This window comes from Coenobita brevimanus, chromosome 92, assembly GCF_032717465.1.
Source record: "Coenobita brevimanus isolate Jiangsu-jjx chromosome 92, ASM3271746v2, whole genome shotgun sequence".
NCBI classification, from domain to species: Eukaryota; Metazoa; Arthropoda; class Malacostraca; order Decapoda; family Coenobitidae; genus Coenobita; species Coenobita brevimanus.
In genome coordinates, this window is record NC_137045.1 from 17,449,003 (window position 1) to 17,474,088 (window position 25,086).

Here is a 25,086-nt window from a genome sequence, read left to right on the forward strand (position 1 = left end):
ATCTGGCTCCAATCTTGGATCCTATTCAGGTCTTCCTGCAGCATTTTACAGTCTTCCTTGACTTCTACCTTCCTCAAGATCTTTGCATCATCAGCAAACAGACTTGCATAACTGTTCATTCCATCTACCATATCATTTACGTAACTCAGGAACATTACTGGTGCTAACACCGAGTCCTGTGGGACTCCACTTGTTACTTCCCTCCATCCAGACATCTTGTCCTTTATAACTGTCCTCATTGTCTCTCAAGAAGTTTCTCATCCACTCAGGACATTTCCCTTCAGCCTTCCTATGTGTTCCAGTTTCCATATTAGTCGCTTGTGGGGTACCTTGTCAAAGGCTCTCTCCAAATCTAGGTACACACAATCCACCCAACTGTCTCCCTCCTGTAGCACATCAATCGCTCTTGAGTAAAAGCTCAGCAAGTTGGAAACACATGACCTTCCACATCCGAATCCAAACTGGCTCTCAGCTAATATGTTCATCTCCTCCAGATATTTTATCCATCTGTCTTTCAGGATTCTTTGGCACAATTTTGCAACTACAGTAAAATCTTGATTTAACAGCACCCTAGGGGGCCCTGAGCATGCCGAAAAAAACGAAATTCCATTAGATTGGGGTTTACACCTATCGATACCCCCAGAACTCATGTTAACACATTTTAACACATTTTCAAGCATATAATCATGTGCTGACATACAATCAGTTTTAAAAATTTATATTTAGAACAAAAGAAAGCAGGGAGGTGTGGTGTTGTAATAAAGTACTGTACTGTAATCAAGGTAAGTACAGTACAGTAATCCAGGTAAAGACAGTACAGTTGAGTCTTCATACAACACAAGCTGGTTATGCAGAACCGCGTGCAAAATCAATTTCGCGCTAACACGTGACATATTTACATGTAAAATAGGGGGTTAGGTTTTAGGAGCCTCATATTTTTTGTTAAAAATATATTTAAAGATAGATTATTAGAAATATGTCTGCCTTAAGACACCGAAGACAGTGTGTTTACATATGACCTCACTGGCTGGGCACATCAGTGCATAGCTACTGCATTCTAACCAAACCTAACCAGTTAGTTTTGCTCTCTGATACTCCCCATAAAAATTTTAGTCACCAAGGATTACCACTAAGCCTCTTTACAGTCCTTATTAGAAATCAAGCATAAACTTGACCTAAACAACACTTGAATAATGGCCGGCCAGCATCACGCATATTTTGTCACGAATCACTTCCAGTACTATTAACCCCTACACCGCGGGCTTGTTTACCAATGACTTGCGTGTGCCGCGGGGTTATTTGGGCTCCGACAGACTCTCAAAAAATATTTGCCAAAAATCAGTTATTAGTCCTAGAATAATAAAATTACATATGCTTATGGCACATACCTTCAGCTTTCTCCTGGAATGATTGTTGAGCCTTCGTCGGTTACCGTAGGACTTGTGGAGACCTCTGAAGTAGGGTAACGAAGTCTCCACTTTACACTTCCCGACAACCCGTAATATGATTACCACAGCCAGATACAAACACTATAAACACTATTCTACAATTTTCAAGTAGTTTGGGATCCATACTCAAAAAAAAAAACACTGTGAAAGCAATGGAAATTACGAGCGCGTCTGATCGTCGCACTGGCACTAGTTCGCTCATGGTAGTCTGTCATTTATTATTCATAAAACCCCTCACACTTTATATTTCTATTACTATATAACGCTTATATATATCTACATTCTTTATCCATAAGTTTCCTTCAGTAGTATTAGTTTATTGTCACTGTAGGGATTCAATTTCTTTCAGTAAAATACGTAGCATTCACTTTCTCGTCCTGTATACTGGCACTGAGAGTGAATGTCACTTTCATCTTCACTCTCATAACTCATAGCATTCAGACATGCTAGAGTGAAACTTTCACTTTCATTACTCCTAGGGTATATACTCGTATTCTTATAATACTACTCATTTACATTTCTATTTACGTTCTCTATTTTATTTACGTTATTTACATTTCTATTTTATTTACACTGTGTTGTGCACTGTCACTTGAAATAACTTATAAAACTATTTTCCATTGTTCACGTATATTTACATTCATTACTTTCACTTGCTGTTTACACATTATTTACACATTATTTACAATTCCACTTGCACTGTTTTACTCAATAGAAAGATCGTAGTCACTCTTTTATCAATTGTCAGCCCTTTACCTCTTTCCACACGAGGTTTAGTAGGGGTAAAGGTCACAGGGCCCTTGCATGGGGGTGAAAAAAGGCCCTGAAGTCAGCAAGAGGATGAGCCGTACCTCCTCTTCGGAATCTGAGAGAGAACTGCTAGGAGAGGCCGGCCGAGGTTGAGAGGCCTACTTGAGGGTATGCAGAACCGCGTGCAAAATCAATTTCGCGCTAACACGTGACATGATACTAGACAATACATATAAATTTGGTAGTTCCAGGTGAATGTAAATATCATTTAGGCTTCTCCCTTCCCTTCTTACATGTATATTTATTACGAAAATAGATTAGAGGCCTACTTAGGAGATATATAATCAGAGCTACCAATGTTAAATCTTGAAACAGCTTTGTGTAGCACTGATATGATTGGCAGGAAATGTAGACAGTACATTATAAATTAGGTAGTTCCAGGTGAATGTAAATATCACTTAGGGTTCTCCCTTCTCTCCTTACATGTATATTTATTACGAAAATAGATTATACGGCATATTTCAAGGGGAAAAAAACAGCGAAAATTAGCGAACGAGTGCACGTGAGGTGTTGTCAGGTGATAATTAGCCAATTCCAGGTGTATGGCACTCTCACTTACCTGATTTCTTTCTTGTATATATTGTTTGGTATAAGAATACGACATAGGGCTTATATCAATGGATGAAATCAGTGAAAAATTCCAGGGAAGATTTACTTAGCGTAGCATGGCCGGGCAGGCGAGAGGATAGGGTAATGGAGTGGGGGTAGGGAGGGGAGTCAAGAACGGGGAGAAATGGCTAAATTGTCAACAATGGATGGGAGTACAGATGAGATTAGGAGTGCTGACTAGTGTTGGACATTGTCAGTACTGATAGATGATACAAGCCCCCACTTGAAAGCCCGGGTGAATTCAAAATAACACAGAATCACAAAAGCGACGCCCCGCGGTATGATCCCTTGCTCCCAAGCGTCACGAAAGTGACGCCCCGCGGTTAAGGGGTTAAAAAAAAAAAAAAAAAAAAAAAATGCAGTGTGAGACTTTTTGAAAGCCACTCGTCATCAACAATAAAGGAAAAAAAATATAAAGAAGTCGTCAGCATGGAGTGATTGCGTGTCTCACTTCTCAGATATACACGAATGCAGAAATCGTGAAAAATAAACAAGTCAGCCAAACAGTATAATTTGTATGACAGTATAATTAACAAGAACTGAACCCACATAATTATCTTGCCTAACTGTTTATGTCAACATGTAGTGTCTTCACGTATCGTAAGACCCGAATTTACTTACCAAAGATCATCAGTTTATGACAAAAAGATCGAGCACAAAATCTTTTTTTCTTCTTTTTTCTCACTCGTTGCACTAAAGGCGAATACATGAATTTTACAGCTCCATCATTAACTTTTTTTTCCAACAAAGTAAACTATCCACATCGTAAACATCCTGACTCATTTTATCTGTCTGATCATTTGCATTTAAGCTGTAATACTACACTCCACTTCTTCCAACAATTTTACATTTAGAATAAATGCTTTTCTTGTGTTCATAGCACGTTCAGGGTGCTTAGGCATAACTAAAGTTAGTTTGGAACCACGTGCTCAGTTCTGAGAGGAAATGAGGAGCAAGGACATAATCAAATTAACTTCTCATCACAGCAACTGTTCACACAACACTGAGGTAGGCAGCAGGCTGTGGCTGGTGGTGTGGAGGTCACGTGGGTCAGGTCGAGGAAACCAATCGGTGACCGACAAAAGTACGAGTTGTGTCTGGAAATCCAGTACCAAAACACCCATTTCTCACAGTTTCTCTTGCACAATTGAGTGGTATTACCGTGGTATTATATAATTATGGGAGAAATTAATTGCTTGTGTTATTGTAAGATCGTTGTTTCGTTTGGTCTTAAATCGCGACTCTACTGTACAGTAATCCAGGTAAGTACAGTAAGCCAGTTAAGTTAGTTGGCAGGTTGGAGTAGAATAAATGGCACTACGTAAGTAAGTTCACTAAGTTATGAAGTTTATAACACTAGTTCTTAAATGTAACCTTACATGCTAATTTTTTTCACTTTGTGGTCATGCTAGGCGGGAGGAAGACTTGGTGAGCATAAACACACCCAGTTGGCGGGAAACTGCAAAAAGACGATTGAGATGCGTGCGGCGCCCGACACATTTGAATTTTTTTCTAATTTTTACCCATTTGGGGGGAATTTTTAAATTTTTTTTGCATAAATATTCCTTGGGAAATTTGTGCCGTTAGTTTGAGGTTGCCTTTAGAATGAATGCCATTAAATCAAGGTTTTACTGTACATTGGTCATGGACACTGGTCTTTAATTCAGGGGTTCTTCCTTGTTTCCTCCCATATAAATTGGTACCACATTGGCTCTCTTCCATTCCCGAGGCACTTTCCCTTCTTCCAGAGAATACACAATTGAATTGTGAATTTTATCTGCCAGTTGTTCTCTGCATTCTTTCAGTACCCGGGTAGAGATTCCATCCAGTCCTGGGGCTTTCCTTACATCTTGAGTTTCCAGTAATTTATACACTTCTTGCACATCCACTTTTATATCTTTTATCACTACATTTCTAGTCACACCCTCCCCCTCCACAAAATCCCTTTCTTTAGTGAAAACTGAGTGGAAACATTTGTTCATTATTTCAGCTTGCATTGCCGCATCTTTGTAGACCTCTCCTTCTACTTTCAGTTGGGTGATTCTTTCCTTTTGTTTCTATCTATCGCCAGACGCCTCAATCCCATATGGGGTGGCCACAAACAAATCGCCTCCACGTCACCCTGTCCCCCGCCATTTCACTGCCCTGCTCCCAACTCACACACCCCCTCTCTCATATACCTCTCCACCCCATCCCTCCATCTCATCCCCGGCCACCCCCTCCCTCTCCCCCCCTCCACCTCACTCACATACACTTTCCTCGTCAGTCGCTCACCCTCCATCCTCTCCACATGGCCAAACCACCTCAGTGTATTCCTCCTAACGCTTCCTATCACATCCACATCCACACCACAACACTCCTTTATATCCTCATTTGTCAGCCTGTCTCTCCATATGACTCCACAGGCTCCTCTTAACCCGCCCCGTCCCGTCGACGTATGGGTACTTTGCAACGATTTGCATTTGCCAGTCCCGGCGACATACCGGTACATCGTGCAATTGCAAAGTGCATAATTTCGACAATTTTCAAATTTCGTGCTTGATTTGTGGTACGTATCCTCGCATGACCTTCCCCTACCTGCCACCAGGCGGGGACACTCGGTGACCTCGCGTGACCCGCGCTAACCCGCAGCTCGTCCACTCACCTGGTAGCAATGGTCCTGCTCAGACATGGCTACGAGAGGTCTCTCAGAGGTCAAAATTCAAGCCGCCCTGGATGCCTTTATAGGTGACAGTGATTCCCCACTGGACGACGAGGTTGTTGATAAAGATTATGTGCAGCCAGAGGAGGAGGAAACCACCAGCAGTGATGAAGAAGTCCCGTCCCCCAGGAAGCGGCAGTACGTGACTTACCGTGCTGGTAGAGAGAGGCAGCCGGCCAAGAAACCACGTGCAACATCCTATGCCCAGCCCCAACGTGATGTGGAACCAGATTTCGATGATGAGGACGAGGACGAGGACGGAGTCATGGGACGTGCTGCCACATGGTATGAATGTGAGGTAATAACTCATCGTGGCCCAGAGCACACACCACGTCGGATGAGCGGGTATGGGCCTAGTATTTTGTTTGGGGAGTTAGGAAGTGCCGTGGAGGGAGTGGGGAGTGAAAGGGAAAGTGCAGGGAGGAGTATGGACAGTGAGAGTGACGTGAGTGAGTCATTGCTCTCCCTAGGTAGTGTGAGGCGGCGGGGTGTATCACGTGGGCGAGTGCGGGTGCGTTCTGTATCACGTGGGGTTGTGATGGAGGGGGAAGGTGGAGAGGAACCACTCTCAAGCACGTCTTATGCTCCCCAATATCCCCTAACACGTGGTCGAGCTAGGGTGCGTGAAAAATCACGTGGTGTTGTCATGGAGGGGGAAGGTGGGGAGGAACCACTCCCCAGGATGTCTTATGCTCCCCAATATTCCCCTACTTCATCCCCACAGCCCCCTAATGTTCCTCAAGGCCGTAAGGGTAAGGGAAAGGGAAAGGGTAAAAGCAGAGGGAAGAGGAGTGACAGTGGGGAAGCCCTCCGCACTCCTTCTCCCCAACCTCCCCCACCAGGATCTCCTCCCCACCCAGACGAAGGCGGTGATGGGGATGATGGGGACGAAGGATTTGTGGGATGGAATTGGGAGGATGGGAGTGATTTTTCTCCCCTCATTCAGCCCTTCACTGAGCAGGGGCGCTCTGGCTGCATTGCTCCCGGAATTCACCGTAATTCCACCAGGTTGGATTTTTTCCACCTGTTTTTTAGTGAGGCATTTGTGGAGCAGATTGTTTACCAAACCAACCTTTTTGCAAGCACCCAATGCCTTGAGAGTGAAAGATTGGGAACAAGGAGTAGGCATGCTATCATATATGATTACCCTGTCTCCCTTTCAGAAATGTTCCTATTTTTGGCCCTGGTCCTTTTGATGGGTATTATACGAAAGAACAGAATTCCGACTGACTGGACAAGGGACCCTGTTATGTTTACCCCAATATTTGGGCAAGTGATGAGCCGTAATCGGTTTCAACAAATTCTAAGTCGCCTCCATTTCTATGATGCTCATGATCCTGCAAATGCGAACGACACAGATAAGATGAGGCGAATTAGGTTGGTCTTTGATCACCTGAGGCAAACCTTTCGTTCGTCATTTTATCCCTATAGAGACCTCGTCATAGACGAGAGTCTCGTGTTGTGGAGAGGTAATATTTCATTTAGGCAGTATATACCCAGCAAAAGGCACCGTTTTGGGTTCAAGATCTTTGTTATGTGCGACTGTAGGACTGGATACGTGCAAGACATAGTCTTGTACACCGGTGCACAGACAAACATAATAGAAGATCGGAGTATTGGACTATCGGGAGCAGTGGTAAAGACAATGATAGAAGACTACCTTCATTGTGGTCACGCCCTCTACCTGGACAACTGGTACACTAGCCCTCTTCTCGCTCGTTAACTTCACATGCATGAAACGGGAGTCTGTGGAACCGTGAAGGTGAACTGGCGTCACATGGCCAAGGTAGGGCGGAAACTTGCCAGGAATGAGTTTGTCTTCTTCAAAGCCAACAACATCCTTGCAACTGTGTGGAACCATAATAGAGAAGTAAGCCTCTTGTCAACGGTTCACCGCCCCTTGATGCACCGTACTAATTCCGTTGATTACCGGAGCGAGAACAGGCGTCACATTTGGAAACCTGAGTGTGTCATGGACTATAACATAAACATGCGCCTGGTGGACCAGTCAGACTCCATGATATCGACGGTAGAGTGTGCCAGGACCACAATGAAGTGGTATAAGAAACTGTTCTTTCACTTGCTAGACATCACTGCTCTGAATTGCCACCACCTTCACGCCATGACAACAGGAGTTCAGGAAACCTTTGAAGGGTTTGTGAGGGAGCTCACAAGAGAGATGTTTGCACGTTATGCTGTTGAAAGGCCCCAACATCGCACCCGCACTTCCCCTATTGGCCAAACTCCCCTGAGAATATCCGGCCTCCATTTCCCCACTCCTATCCCTCCCCAGCCAAACAGACCTAGGCCCCAACGCAGGTGTCACGTGTGTAGCAATTCCCGGGTGAGACTCACCACACAGAGGAAGGACACCCGCTATGAGTGCGCCGAGTGTGACGTGGGTCTCTGTATTCACCCATGTTTCAGCGAATATCACACGTTGATGCAATTCTGATATGGTGTGAATGCGATAGGACGCTGAAACTATGAAGTAAATGTGACAAACAGACGCTCAGTGAAATTATCAGTCATGTTGATCTGCAAATATTAGTATAAAGTGCATACGGGTATAACATAAGTGCAAAAATTGTGTGTAAGTGTATAAATATGCTGTAAGTGGAAACATACCTAGCGAGGGTTTTATGATGCGATATTCTGTCACTCAGTGCAATAAATAAGGCCCGTAAATATGTAATTATTATTATTGGAAATACTAACGGGTATAATATAAGTTCAAATTATTGTATGTGCTGAAATATATTCTAAGTCAAAATATTCCAAGCGTGTGTATAGAGATGCGATATCCTGACGCTCATTTGAATGAATAAGGCCCGTAATAATGAAAATACAAGTCAACAAGTGGGAAAGTGTGTAATATATGTGAAGAATTAGTATATAAGTGTTGAGTATTATGTTGGTCGAAACATTCATTGCGAGGGTATTTTCATGCGATATTCTGATGCTCACTTGAATAAATAATGCCAGTAAGTATGTACAGTGCAGTATAGGGGTGTAAACGTGTGTAATGTTAGTGAGAAAGTATAATTGGAGTGAATAAATAAAGTAGAAGATGAAACACGAGTGTTTGAGATTGTGCTTGCTACATGAATATGCGCTAGCATATCGCTAATGCCCTTGTAATGAATGTAAATACAGTAACCCCTCCAATATCCGGATCAATAGAGCCATCGGTAGGTTCGGTTATTGGTTTCGTCCGGATATTGGGCCCCAGCTTATGGACTTGTACTTATGGACCCTAACTCAGAGAAACACCTATACAGCTCCCTCAGGACATGCATAGCACCTATTTAACACCCAAATCACACCAATAAGGTACATAAATGACTGAAATAAATCCAAAAGAAACATAAAATGAGGGTTTAGAAGTATGTTCATACATTAATAAACATTCTGGTACTTATGGACCCTAACCTAGCCTAACTCTGAAAAACACATTCCTACTGCACATGCATGAGGTAAGTATAGTATGGAAAAAAGTACAGTATGAAACATTCTGGTAAGTATAGTATGGAAAAAAGTACAATATGAAACATTCTGGCTACTTACAGCAAGTCCCTGGCCACCTCGATGAATAACCGCCTCCTCTCGGACTCTGACAGTAAGAACGATTTCCTGAAGCACTTGCAGTACACTCTTCCTGAAGTCTTGCCCTGAACTTAGTCAGTAACACACAGAAGTCCGTTCTCTTCACAGTGTTCACTTTAGTCCAAATAATGTTCCAGTTAACTTTAGTGTTGCACATTAACTTTTCCCAATCTTTTCAAAATTTCTAAAGCCAAAACAAAGAAGGTTAGTTACGTTAAATTTTGTTTCCACTGAGTCTTTTCTCTCATTTCGAAAACCTTAACACAACACACCGTTTTTTTCACTGCACAACACTCAAAATTCCCGTGTGGTCTATTGGAGAAGTTCTTGCTGTTTATTCACTGTCAGAGTCCGAGAGTATCACTGGCAGGCGACCAAGGGGTGCATCGGTGGGTCGTGGTGATGGCGTACCGACTACAGAAGACTCTGAAGAAAGCCGCAAACTCACATCGAGCGGTGACTCCAATGTAGCTGATGTGCTGGGCTGTGGCTCGGAGCATGAGGGCCTGTCTTGGGGAGGCAACGGAGTGGAACCAGGGCTTGGCACAGCGGAGGTCACGGGCCTGAAAAAACTGTCAATCGTTGACTGACGCAAGGACCGACGATTCTGGCGATTGATGATGCGCTGCCGGAAAGCACGCACTTCCTCCATGAGTCCCAAGTGCCCCATCTCCCTGTCGCAGTCCGGGTGTTCCAGGTAGTCTAGGACGAACTCTAGATGTTCCCGGAGTGCGCTTAGCTTGGGAATGGCTGGAGTAGTGTCCTGCTGAGAGGAGTCTGCATCATCATCGCCTTTGTCGTCGGAATCTTCAAGTTCGGGACTGACACCAGCAACCGAAGACGCGATCTCGATATCAGACAACGTCTAATACCCAGGATCGCCCTTGTCGTCGTCCAACCACTCACGAACATCGTCCACATCAACATCGTCGCCGTGCGTACGTAGCCGTGCATGGAAGTCATCCACGTCAAACCCTAGAAAATCGTACTCCACATCTGTTCCGAGAAGCAGACAAGACCAACCATTTTCCAGAGTTTTCACAGGGACTTCCTTCCATGCACTAGCCCAGTTGTACAGCGCAGACTTGATGTTGTAGCGGCGAAGGTTTTCCAAAGTCCGCTTGCCTCGAGTGTCATGTCCTTCCCTGCGCTCGTCCTCGTCCTCGAGAACAACCATCACCTCGTCCAGGAACTTCCGACGGTACAGGCGCTTTGTTGCCACGATCACTCCTTGGTCCATGGGTTGAATGAGAGCAGTCGTATTAGGTGGCAAGGTGGCAGAAACATGCACCTAATACGGCCATTCTCAGCAACCAAGTCCTTGTCGCACGGGTGGGCAGGTGCATTGTCGAGGAGAAGGAGAGCCTTTACCTGGTCGCGAGGGATTCCCAGTGTCTTCGTCTGGTACTGGATGACCTCCTTGACGAAGTGACGGTGAAACCAGTCTTTGAAAATCACAGCTGTGAACCATGCTTTCAAAGAATGGTACCATACGATAGGAAGGACATCCATCACCCCACGAAGGCACCGAGGCTGCTTTGCACGGCCAACAATAACGGGCTTAAGCCGGTGCATGCCGTTAGCACTGGCACAACACAAAGCAGATATCCGTTCCTTAGAAAGCTTGTGGCCAGGTACACGCTTCTCTGTCTCATCGGCTAGAGTGTTCGTTGGCACCGAGCGATAGAATAGGCCAGTTTTGTCTGCGTTATAGACTTGACCGAGAGTGAGGCCCTCCCTGTCGATCAAGCCTTTCACCTTGTGCCGAAACTCGTCCACTCCATCCTCGTTAGCGTCCAATGCTTCGCCATGTGCTTTACGGTTAGTAAGGCCATGTCGCAACTTGAAAGCGAAGAGCCAACCCTCAGATGCCTTGAAGTCTAGGGCGTCGTGAAGCCTTGCAAACTTCTCAACAGCAGCCTTCAGCTCCGTTCCACGTACCATCACACCAGCTGCACGTTGCTGTCGGTACCAAATCAACGTGGATCGGTCGATTTCTGCAAACTTGGGGGTAAACATAACCTTCCTCTCCACGTTGCGTTTGCTTCTCGACGAGAAGTCAGCCATGTACTGCATGAGTTTGTCTCGGGAACGTTTGATATCGAACAAAGTCGACCGGGCCAGGTTAAACTCGCGGAGAATGCGTGAAGAAGACCAACCCACATCAACTTTCTCCAATATCTCCCGTTTCTTCTCCAGAGTCAACACCACTCTCTTCCTTTTCTCAGGAGGCGGGGCCATCATCACACACACTAAGAGGAGGGCAGAGAGAAACAGGAGGCCTTGCAGCAAGTACGGCACCACCACAAAAGCAAGCACGTGGGCAGCCATTGCGAAGAGCGTAGTTCCAGTCGCGGTGAGAGACAGGCGGGAAGTGGGGAGGATGCACCGGCGCTCTATCGGACGTCGGAGGAATGACGAACCAAAACAATGCTCTCACGTGGCGCGCGCGGCAAGTTCAAATTACGGACGGCAAAAAATCGATTTTTTATTTTATTTTTTTGGATTTTCGGACCATTTTGGGAATGTTTGATCCCAGGACGATAAGGTTCGGTTAGTGGGGATGTTCGGTTATTGGGCGTCCGGATATTAGAGTGATTACTCTAATTGAAAACATTTACAGTGGTGGAGGAAAGGTTCTATGTAAAGGGAAAAATAATAGGAAAGTGATAAAACAATTGGGTATGTTGAAATACGAGTCATAGCGAGTGCGCTTAGTAAGCCGTTGTTCGTTAAACTTATACTGCCTGTCATCATAATGAATGAAAACATCTGAAAACATTTACAAACAGTAGAAATTGGTAAAATGTCATTGAAACAGAAGTATACAAGTAGAAAAAATGATATGTTGACTGATACAAGAAACTTAGCATATAGCATGTTACGACTCGGACCTAACTCGCTGTGCTTGCACAATGGTACAATGCTTATTTTTCATATATATGTGTCTGAAATCCATTATATTGGTACTGTTATTGTTTATTAGTTCAAATTCAATAAATATAGAGGTGTTGTGTGTTGTTTCTCGCAGTACTCCCTACCATAGAAAACGTGAGCGTCTTACACGTCAATGATAGAATACGATACCTGGCGCGGGGGACCTCACCTGTTCTGACCACTTATAGACCACGGTAAGCCCTTTCTTGGTGATTTTCCTTCGTTTCTCAACCAAAGCGGAAGTTTTAGCCAAAAAAATATTTTTCCAAAATAGCTCGGGACTGGGGGATGTCGGAGGTGCGGAAAACCTTGGGACGTGACGGGTTAAATAACTCATTTCCACTGCTCTCACTCTTGACTTGTGTCCTCCCAACAACGTCCAAGCTTCACTTATATATGTTAGAGTTGGTATCACAATACTGTCATGTAATAACTTTTTCACTTCCATGCTCACTTCCCTGTTTCTTATTACTGCTTTCAAGGAACCAGCAACCTTTCTTCCTTGTTGTACCCTTTTAAGCATTTCACCCTCTAAACTTCCATCCTTACTCATCACAATCCCCAAGTACTTAAACGTACTCACATTTTCCAATCCCTCACCATCCAACCCCACTGTACATTCACTGACTTCACCTCTCTCAAAGACTATCACTTTACTCTTCCCTACATTCACCTTTAGATTGTTTCTTACACACTCTCCCAAACTTGTCCACCAAGCCTTGCAGCTCTCCTTTGTCTTCACTGAACACAGTATCATCTGCAAACAACAGTACAGGGTGTTTCCAAACACTTCCCTCTCTCACTAGGGCCACTCCAACATCCACTGCCCTTCCTTGTATCTCTTTTATTACCCCATCCATGTACAGATTGAACAACCATGGAGACATGACACATCTCTGTTTCAACCCAACTTTCAAAGAGAAAAATTCACTTAGTTCAGCATCCACACACATTGCAGCCTTCGCACCATCATACATACTCTTCACAGCATTCAACAACTTCCCATCTACTCCATATATATTCTTAATACTTTCCACAGTCCTTGTCTATCCACTCTGTCATGTACTTTCTCCAAATCCATGAAAGCCAATTACAACTTGTTTCCCTTCTCTAGAAACTTTTCCACTAAAGATCTAAGAATGAATATCTAATCTACAGAACCTTTTCCCTTCCTAAAGCCTCCCTGTTCTTCTCCAACTAATTCCTCTGTTCTTTCCTTGGTATTTATTCTCAGTTTCATTCCATAAATGCTGGCGTACCTCAGGGATCAATTTTAATGCCAACCCTCTTTCTATCTATCTATCTATTGCCAGACGCCTCAATCCCATTTGGGGTGGCCACAAACAAATCGCCTCCAAGTTGCCCTGTCCCCCGCCATTTCACTGCCCTGCTCCCAACACACACACCCCTCTCTCATATGCCTCTCCACCCCATCCCTCCATCTCATCCTCGGCCTCCTCCTCCCTCTTCCCCCCTCCACCTCAATCACATACACTCTATTCGTCAGTCTTTCACCCTCCATCCTCTCCACATGGCCAAACCACCTCAGTGTGTTCCTCATAACATTTCCTATCACATCCACCTCCACACCACAATGCTCCTTTATATCCTCATTCGTCAGCCAGTCTCTCCATGTGACTCCACAGGCTCCTCTTAAATAACTCATTTCCACTGCTTTCACTCTTGACTTGTGTCCTTCCAACAACGTCCAAGCTTCACTTCTGTACGTTAAGAGTTGGTATCACAATACTGTCATGTAGTAACTTTTTCACTTGCATGCTCACTTCCCTGTTTCTTATCACTGCTTTCAAAGAACCAGCAACCTTTCTTCCCTACTGTACCCTTTCAAGCACTTCACCCTCCAAACCTCCATCCTTACTCATCACACTTCCCAAGTACTTAAACGTACTCACATTTTCCAGTTCCTCACCATCCAACCTCGCTGTACATTCACTGACTTCACCTCTCTCAAAGACCATCACTTTACTCTTCTCTACATTCACCTTTAGATTCCGTTTCTTACACACTCTCTCAAGCTCATCCACCAAGCTTTGCAGTTCCCCCTTCGTCTTCACTCAACAACACAGTATCATCTGCAAACAACAATACAGGGAGTTTCCAAACACTACCCTTTCTCACCAGGGCCACTCCAACATCCACTACCCTACCTTGTACCTCTTTTATTACCCCATCCATGAACAGATTGAACAACCATGGAGACATGACACATCCCTGTTTCAACCCAACTTTCAAAGAGAAAAATTCACTTAGTTCACCATCCACATGCACTGCAGCCTTCGCACCATCGTACATACTCTTCACAGCATTCAACAACTTCCCATCTACTCCATATATTCTTAACACTTTCCACAATCCTTGTCTATCCACCCTGTCATATGCTTTCTCCAAATCCATGAAAGCCGCATACAACTGCTTTCCCTTTTCTAGAAACTTTTCCACTAAAGATCTAAGAGTGAATATCTGATCTACACAACCTCTTCCCTTCCTAAAGCCTCCCTGTTCTTCTCCAACTAATTTCTCTGTTCTTTCTCTAACTCTGTCAATAAGTATCCTACCATACACTTTTCCTATTATACTAAGAAGACAGATGCCCCTATGATTACCACACACTTCTTTTTCCCCTTCTCCTTTGTAGAAGGGAATAATTATACCTGACTTCCAATCCTCCGGGACTCTACCTTCCTCCCAGGCCAATCTGCACATCTTCCACATCCATTCTACTACTATCTCTCCCCCATGCTTCAGCATTTCACCACACACTCCATCAATTCCTGGGGCTTTCCCCGATTTAACTTTCTTCATTTCTTCCACAACTTCTATCCTACTGATTTCTTCCTGTCTTCTCACCTCCCTCCTTCTCCCGGCCATTCCCCAGCCACTTATACTCGCATTACTTCCATCCTCTACGTTCAACACTTCCTTAAAGTGTTCTCTCCATCTGGTCACTTTTTCTCCCTTCTCCACTAGTAATCTACCATTTTTATCTTTCTCTCCCCTGCTAACTTCACTTCCACCCTGTCTTACTCTTTTCACCTCTTTCCAGAACACTTTCTTACGGTCCCTCCACTTTACACTCAAATTCCTTCCAAATTCCTCATCCACTCTCTTCTTACTCTCTCTTACTAATCCATTCATTAACAGATCTGTAACACCATTTGGGTTCTTCCTTACATTTGTCAATTATATCTTTTTCAAAGTTCCTTTCTTCCTCTCAATGTTTTCTTGTGTGTGTGTGTGTGTGTGTTTTTTATCACACAAGTCTCAGTGCCATTTACTGTATGTGCAATAAGCAAGAGATTATTGTATATTGTACGTATTTCTTTCATATCCTCCTCCCCCAATCTCTCTCTCCCTCAGTTAATGTGTGATTAATTACCAATACGTAATACAGTGCTTAGAAATATTTTTAAAATTTTCGAAGCCAAATTTAAGGTTGGACATTAACCCCTCCGTGGCTGAAGGCCTGGAATTTTCCGTGCACACCAGGCCGATGCCGAGGCCATTTTTTTAAGTTTCGAAAATTGATTTTTTTTCATGCCATATTAAAGAGAAAGTTTACCCAACAGTGCAAATCCCAGCTTCCTAGACGCATTTTATGGCTTGCAATGGAGCGCGAAAGTTGCAGAGATATCGGCAACTGATATCTGCCGCCCAGGGGACCTGCCTCAATGCAGCTGGGCAGGTGTTGTTACTTCTTTTTTTACCTCCCAAAACAATACAGACAGTGCTGAAATGTTGTGCATATATGAGATGTGATGATATCGAATGATTTCAGTACATAATCTGTTAGGAATGGCTGGAAAAAAAATTTTTATTAATACTTTTTCACCTTTTTGATATAAAATGTTTATGGTAGTTTCAAGTTATTTTTTACATTATCGTTGTGCCCATGCTTGGAAAAGGGAGCGAAAGAGTTGAATTTTTGGTCCTAAATGATAAAACTGCACGTCCTCCAAGGTTAGACTCTGCCGCAGGAGAATAAAGTGGAGGGTGAGATCCTATTAGCAATGCGGAAGTTGAGTCACAACTTTGAGCTCCCACACCTCGAGCATGGCTAAAAATTGAATCGTAATGCAGTTTCAGAAGTCTGATTATTACGAATACAGATACAAAGCAGAAAAGAAATAAGTTTACAGACGGGGGAAAACTTATTTTTTCCATAATAACATGTTCATCTTTCTCTATCATATTACGTTCATCTTTATCATTCTACCTTGTTATTTTCGCAATATATATTGCTGTCTTGTAAACAGGGTGGTTGTATGTGTTTTGCAAAGGAGGAAAAAGATTGTGTCTTCTGTCTGGGTCGAGATAATGCGTGTAACTATGTGTTTTTAGGCATGGCCATGAGCGAAAAAATCGTACATCCACTCGTCATGGCAGCAGGTGGTGAACTGACAGATGATATGTGAGAGGGTGAAGTCAAGGTCAGTCTCATGTCCCAGATTTTCGTTCACTTCCTGAAGGTTTTCATAGTTTTCTACAAGTTGCACTTCATCAAATAATCCAAACCATTACAGCGAACCTGAGTAAGTAGGTGAAGATACCAAGACTAAAATGTATTTTTCACTTATTATCATGTCTTTTTTGTATGTGCCTGTATTACATCATAATCGTAAGCAGGTGATTGTGTGTGTTTTGCAAGAGAGGACAAAGATATGATGCTCTGCCTGGGTTGAGATAATGGGTGTAGTTTTGCTTGTTTAGGCATGGCTAGGAGCGAAAAAATCAAAAATCCACTTATCACAGCAGCAGGCTTTGAACTGCTTGATGAGGTGTATGGGAGTGTACTCTAGTGTAGGTCAGTGTGAAGATGTTCAGAATGTTCGTTCACCTCCCAAAAATTTTTGCAGTTTTTTATAGGCCGCGCTCAAATGACGCCTGCGGCCATTGATCGGCTAAACGTCATTTGACACCAGTGGCCACGGAGGGGTTAATAGGAGGTCATCTGATAATGAGAGGAGGATAACTGGAGAAGACCTGGTGGCCCATACTTGGCAACTCTTTTCTAGAGTATCATGAGTATGAGTATAAGATTAGGGTAGCAAACAAGATATTTGTGAAATTCTACATTCCCAAGGGTTTAAGGAATGTATTTCCCACAAATGATGTGTTCATGTAAACTTACTATTGATACCAATTACAGTAGAAGCCTGATTGAACGGTCTAATTTAGCCAGCCCCCATTCTGTTATCTTGTCTTTTTCGCTAAATTGAGTTTTGTAACCAAGGCTCAATACAAGAGAAACTTTTCCAGTACATAGTTGGAGGTACTTTCCACTCAGTCATTAAAGGCAACTGTCACACCGAGTTCCAGACAATGAGCACCAAAACCCAGCAGACTATGCTAACTCCCAGTGCTGCATGCAGCAGTCTGAACCCATAATTAATATCCCCACTTAAGTGCATTATTGGTGTTCATGTTAACAGTGATCCTTACAGTGCTGACTTAATAGTAAAATATTTACACATAAAGAATAAGATGAGGATAGTAGTGTACAGTATGATGAAAAGTCTAGTAGGTTATATCTGAGCAAATTTGAAGGAGGGAGGGGGCGAGATAGGCCGAGGAGAAGGTGGAGGGATATGGTGGATGAGTGTGTGAGGAAGAGAGGTATTGAAGTCAGTGAAGGTAGGGGACTGACAAGAGATCGAGCTGGCTGGATGAATGTTGTGAGAAGAAGTGCATGATCAGGGATTTGGCACCCCATTTTAATGTGACAGCATCCGTATTGACTCAATCGGATATGTTTATGTGAAACTACAGAATGTGGTGAAAGTTTTTGGCATATCAGATAGAGCCAGGATTCCGGGGTCTTGAATGATGAGTGAGTGGAAGTATGGCTCATTGGATTGGGCAGACTTTGACTGTCTAGACATTGCTACTCTTCACCCTGCCCTAGGGTGGGATAGGAGGTCCGGATGATGATGATGATGATAAGGTATGGATACCACTGTAAAGTATGATGAAATGTCCAGTAGGATATGGTAAGGATAGCATTGTAAAGTACTGAATGATGAAATGTCTAGTAGGATAAGGTAAGGATAGCACTGTCAAACATGATGAAATAACTAGTGGGAAGAGTAAGGGATAGCTTCGTACAGTAGGATGAAATGTCTAGTAGGATATGGTAAGGATAGCACAGTATGGCGAAAGGACTAGAAGAATAAGGTAAAGATAGAACAGTTACAATTCAGTGGTTTTGGGAACAGAATTTCCTTAACAGAATTATACTAGTGTTAATAGAAATTTTCCCTTAACTAGGGCATATAAATACCAGGAAAAAATGCTTCCACTTTTTTGGGCTTCTGTTAAGTCGGGCTTCTACTGTATCTAAGTTTTTATGAATTCTCATTTTTCCTATCTGGCCTTATTCATTATCCCTCCAGGTCCAGCTTAAGCCTCATTCTAGCTTTTGGGCGTTGCTGTGTTGTTGTCAGTAAGTTTCAGTGTGTGTAATTGTAAGCCATATTATTGGTCCACAGGGCTTTAATTTGCTTCTTTGCAGGGGACTGAAAACTGTGCCACTTATATCAACGCATTGTGTAACTGGAATCGTGCAGATGATGTACTCGAGTTGGCCTCAGATTGGCTTGATGAGGGCTTCAAGCAGGGTACATCGACTGCAGCGAAGGTATTTGCCAATGTCTGTGTTAGTTTTGATATTTATTTATGTGCCAGTAATTTTTACAAAAGTTTTATTATGGGTGCTTACTAATGAATTTATCTCATGGGTATTGAGGAGAAGTTTTTTACCCTTAAACTGGTACTTTGTGAGTGTCAAAAAAAATTATAATAGGTGGAGTAGGAGGCTGGATTAAGGTTGTAAGGATATTGGTACCCTACCACACAGCATTCGTTTTTCAGAGAGTACTCTGATTCCTTCCTGTGTTATCAGTGGGTAATGAAAGTGTACCTGGGGCTCCCATTCACCTCTGATGTGTGTCCCCAGTAAGGTATGAGCTGTGTTGAAGATGTCCTCATAACCAGTGAATGCTGGGTATTGAGTTAGTGTGATGAAAATGTAGCTGAATGCATCCCAGTGTATCTTAATAAGTGAGAGAAGGAGGTTAGACTTTGGGCTAGGACTGAGAACTCCCCTTCATGTAGTGATAAAGGAACGTGATGAGTCAGTGCCCATTGTATGTGTGTGTCACGCATACACGCTGCTGTACGGCACATTAGCGTTTTCTGTTATACTGCCAAGATCATTTTCTGTAATCCATTAGTCTTGTGTTAAAGAAGCATTGGGAGACTCATTTATGGTACAAGCTGCTACCTAGCTCTTACAAGACAGTATAAGGGGGCTACAGCTGTGCTCTTCTTTGATTCATTTATTGAAAAAGATACAGTAGAAAGTCATATTCTTGATTTTGTGACATATGTATTGTTTGTGGAGTGTAGGTCTTGGAAAAAATTGCCCACTACTTCTACAACTACTACAACAACCACTACTAATAGTGCTACTACTATTACTGCTAATACTACTACTATGCTACCATGAGGTGCTATCCAAAATTTTCCTGACTAATGCTCTGCAAAACTGAAAACTCATCATAGCTCCTAGTGGCTGCCATCACCCAAGAAGTACACCTTTTCACATACTGGTTGAGACATACTGTAGTTACATACCCATATGACGTACATCATAACTGAATGACAGAACACATATTGAGTGACACTGACACATAGGTGTTTGATCAACCTTATAGAAATGATTAACATACTTTATGAAACTGAAAGACTTGAGCAGTATGCATAATGTTTGAGATTGTACCAGCAGGAAAATGACACACTACCATAGATCTTGACAAACAGAAACAGTATTACACTGACAAACAACGTAATAATAACCATCGTAGGCTTTAGTGCAATTTACACAGAGGACAGTCATGTTACGCATAGGATCACATGACGTGGGTTGAGCACTCGAAACCATGAATCAGTTTTGGAAACAGTGGTATGTATCAGAGGAAATCTGTAATAAAGACATAGAGGAACACAAAAGGCTAGGGATGTAAAAGAGAAATAAGTCAAGGCTCCTTAAGGTAACCATTCATTGTGTAAACACTGTGGAGGAGACACTAAAAAATGCAAAGAAACTCATGGAAAAAGAGGAATTTAAAAATGTATGGTTAAAAAGATGCCTAACTCGAAAAGAACTGGAATTACTAAAGGAGAAAAGGGAGGAAGCAAAAACAAAGAACGAAGGAAGATCATAGCAGGAGAAGAATAGTTTTTTTTTACAGAGTGATTGGATTGCAAGTTCGAAAGTGGTACATAACCAGGAGGGAATAAAAAGGAGGAAGGTAGTAGATCTAAGTCATGACAAGTATGTAAACAAGATGATTAAGTTGATGTACTCAAATGTAGATGGAATGGTATCTAAATTATTAGAGATGGAAACAGTGGTATGTATCAGAGGAAATCTGTAATACAGACATAGAGAAACACAAAAGGCTAGTGAAATATGAGAGAAATAAGTCAAGGCCCCTTAAGGTAACCTTCCAGAGTGTAAACACGGTTTGCTAAAAAATGCAAAGAAACTCACGGAAAAAGAGGAATTTAAAAATGTATGGATAAAAAGATGCCTAACTCAAGAAGAACTGGAATCACTAAGGAGAAAAGGGAGGAAGCAAAAACAAAGAACAAGGGAAGATCAGAGGAGGAGAAGAATACATTTTTTTACAAAGTGATTGGCTTGCAAGTTCGAAAGTGGTACATAAACAGGAGGGAATAAAAAGGAGGAAGATAGTAGATCCAAGTCATTACAAGTATGTAAACAAGATGATTAAGTTGATGTACTCAAATGTAGATGGAATGGTATCTAAATTAGTAGAGGTGAATGATTACATCAGAAAAAATGAACCACATATAATATACCTAACAGGAACAAAATTAACACCAAGGATATCAAATGACATCCTAAACTCAGAGGAAAACAATATATGGAGAAGAGATAGGAATTTTAAAAAAGAAGGAGGAATCATAATATTAACAAAGAAAAATCTAAAAGTCAAAGAAATAGAACTAGATATACCCTTACAAGTAAAACTGATTGCAGTCGAGATCAATACATCTGAAGGGAAAGTAATTGTAGTAAATTTATACATGCCTCCCAGATCAAACACATGGGAAAGAGGAGAATATGAGGATCTGGCAGAGAGTACAATTCAGAGTTTAAGAACATTACTACATAGAATGGAGGAGAAATCGGAAGGAATCATACTAACTGGGGGTATTAATACAATGTAAACTGGAATACTTTAGATATGATAAGCCAAGAAAGCTGTTGGGACCAAAAGCTCCTGGATCTTATGCAGGAGTTTTTCCTGATGCAACATGTAAGGGAAAGCACCAGAAAAAGAGGACTTCATGTACCCTCAGTACTAGATCTTATATTCACTAGGCAAGAAAACATTATTGATAACTAAATGTATCACCCTTCTTTCGGCAAAAGCGACCATGCAGTACTTACTTGCAACTTCAGGATTGCATATGACATAGTTAACAGCAATGAAAGTTACAAAAAGAGCCCTAAATTATAAAAAAGGAAACTACCATGACCTGAAGAAGTACTTCTTAGAAATAGATCGGGCAAAGGAGCGTAGAGGACAAGATTTAGATATTATATATAAAAAATTCTGTAAACTTTATGAAATAGGATTCCAGAAGTACATTCCACAGCACAAAGAAGCAGAAAAGAAAATATAGAAATGGTTTAATACAGAATATAAAAAATCAAAAGAAAAGGGAAATTTGTTTTGGAACAGATACATAAGACAATAGTGAGAGGGCATATAACAACCATAAACAGGCAAGAAACGATTATACAAGAAAAAGGAGGGAAGGCCAAAGACAGTTTAAGGAGGACATCAAAAATAAAAGTAGTGATCAACCGAAGCTATTTTACAGCTACATCTGAAGCAAAACCAAAGTCTATCTATCTATCTATTGCCAGATGCCATAATCTCATAAGGGGTGGCCATTTGACTTTGAGTTAGTTGTTTTACGGGGAGGGGCACTAACCCTCCACCAACCCACTTGTTGACACGTAGGGAGCACTCCCCTGCTAACTTCACTTCCACCCTGTCTTACTCTTTTCACCTCTTTCCAGAACATTTTCTTACATTCCCTCCACTTTACACTCAAATTCCTTCCAAATTCCTCATCCACTCTTCTTACTCTCTCTTACTAATCTTTTCACCTCTCTCTTTCTTTATACATATAACTCTCTTCCGCCTCTCAACCTCTTCCACGCCCCTGTTTCTCATCCATTCATTGTAAGCTTTCTTCTTTTGTGCCACAGCCTGTTTCACCTCTTCAGTCCACCATGCTGTTCCTTGCACCCCCCTCTGTCTTCTCTTCCACACACCACATCACATGCTGCACATATTTCTTCTGTAAATATTCTACACACACCTTCCACGTCTCCCATCTGCTCCAATTCATATTTGCCCAATCGTTCCTCCACTTCTCTCTTATACTCTGCCTTTTTCTCATCCTCTTGTAACCTTTCCACTCTCCTTGCAACTACTCCTTCCTCTCGTCTTTCCCTTCTTTTATTCCTCCATCTTACTTGAACTTTAATTCTGGCCACCACCAAGTGGTGGAGTAGACTGTAGCACCAGTCGAGCAGGGCAGTACTCCCGAGGTGGATGGAAAGCTGATGACAGGGAGTGCTGGAGCTCCCGTTTCATCAGCCCTCAGGACTAGTTCCTGACCATCCCCCTTTGCTGAACTTTTTCAGTGTCTCAGTTACACAGAGAGTAGGCCAGCATGCTCTCCAGTACAAATTTCTCTAACTATCTTCACCAAACTACATCCACAGTACACACTACACTTCCTATTCAAAATTTACCTAAAATGGCGTCGTTATATCAAGCCTCGGAGTCCCCAGGGGGGGGGACCATAAATGCCCCCACCATCTGCCCCTCTCCCGATGACGACTCAAGGTGCCTGGAACCACTGTCTGACTCTCTTCTTCTTCATTTCTGCAACATTCGCGGCCTTTCCTCTAACTTTCGCTCTGTTGAGCACCACCTCTCCTCCTCTAAACCTCACCTTCTTTTTCTAACGGAGACTCAGCTGTCTGAGGCAACTGACAGCAAACCCTTTTCTGTATCCTCCTACTTTCTCTATACTCATTTCAAAGCCAAAGGTGGCTGTTGTGTATATATACGCAATGACTTATCTTGCTCTCGTGTTCCTGAACTTGATTCTTCTGAATTCTCCACACTCTGGCTTCGGCTTTCCTGTCATTCTCTGACTAAATATATCTGTGCTGTTTACTTATCCCCTAATTCTACTGACTATCAAAAATTCTTCGACTATCTTACTTCTACGATGGAACGCATTCTATCCATTTTCTCCTTTCTCTGAAATCTCCATTCTTGGAGATTTCAATGTTCACCACCACCTTTGGCTCTCCTCTCCTTTCACGGATCCACCTGGTGAACAAGCCTACATCTTTTCTATCCTTAATGACCTAGAGCAGCTTGTACAGCACCCTACCCGTATCCCTGACCGCCTTGGAAGAGCTCCAATATACTTGACCTCTTCCTCACAACTAATCCTTCTGCTTACTCTGTTAATCTTTTCTCTCCGTTGGGCTCCTCCGATCACAACCTTATTACCTTAACCTGTCCTATCACTCCGGTACGGCCTGTGGACCCTCCAGGGAAACGTCGTCTGTGGCATTTTGGAGCTGCAGACTGGGAGGCCCTCAGGCAGTACTTCTTTGATTTTCCCTGGAATGATTATTGCTTCCATGGCCGTGAGCCATCTGAGTGTGCCTTGCGCATTACAGAGGTTATTCTCTCGGGCATGGAAGCATACATTCCTTTCTCATATCCTTTGACTAACGCAAGAAAGCCTTGGTTTAATCACGCTTGTTCTAATGCTGTCCGCAACAAGGAGAGGGCCTACAAAAGGTACCGGAGCCAACCCACCCCTGAATCACATCATCTTTACGTTTCTGCCCGGAATCGTGCTAAGTCTGTTCTTCGCTCTACTAAAAATAATTTCATCCATACTAAATGCTCTCAACTCTCCAACTCGAATTCTTCCCCGCTCCTTCTGGCATCTTGCCAAAAATCTTTCTAACAACTTTACCTCATCATCCTTCCCTCCTCTTTTCTACTCTGATGGTTCTGTAGCTATTTCTTCTACTGATAAAGCAGATCTCTTCGCACAGACTTTCTCCTCCAATTCTACCTTAGAACGATTCCGGTGCTGTTCCTCCATCACTTCCCCCTCTGACTTCCTCATGGCTGACATTAAAATTTCTTCAGTTGATGTATTTTCTGCCATCACTGGCCTCCAGTACTAACAAGGCATATGGGCCTGATGGGATCCCTCCTGTTGTTCTCAAGAACTGTGCTTCTGTGCTTACACCCTGCCTAGGCAAACTCTTTCGTCTCCTTGTCTGTCCAACTCTGTACCTTTCCTTCTTGCTGGGAGAAGTTTGCTCTCATTCAGCCAGTCCCAAAGAAGGGTGACTTCACTCCCAACCCTCCAACTATCGGTCCAATTGCTTTAACGTCCTGTAATTTCAAAAGTTTTCGAGTCAATTCTTAATAGAAAAATTTTAAGGCATCTTTCCTATCAACAACCTTCTTTCCGATTGTCAGTATGGGTTCCGTCAAATGGGACGGCTCCACTCGGCGATCTTCTCACCTACTGCCTTTCCAGACTCCTGGTCATCCTCCTTTCGGGACTTTTGGCGAAAGCTTTGCCATTGCACTTGACATCTCAAAAGGCTTTCGATCTGAAAGGTCTGGCAACTTAAATCTTTAATTTCCAAACTGCCCTCCCTACGGTTTCTATCCTTCTATCTGTGCCTTTCATCGCTAGCTTCCTTTCTGGCTCGATTTCTATAGCCAGCTGTTGTAGATGGCCATGGTTCTTCTCCTAGATCTACTCAACAGTGGTGTCTCTCAGGGCTCTGTCCTA

The 25,086-nt window shown here is 42.8% G+C and overlaps 1 protein-coding gene across 1 annotated transcript in view; it reads left to right on the forward strand.

The window, feature by feature from the left end:
* Positions 1–25,086, forward strand: part of LOC145412106 (condensin-2 complex subunit G2-like) — a 346,602-nt gene that overhangs the window by 232,281 nt on the left and 89,235 nt on the right. The window contains exon 18 of the mRNA XM_080282023.1: positions 18,641–18,766. Coding sequence (XP_080138149.1) covers positions 18,641–18,766 — 126 coding nt within the window. The remainder of the gene's footprint in view (positions 1–18,640; positions 18,767–25,086) is intronic.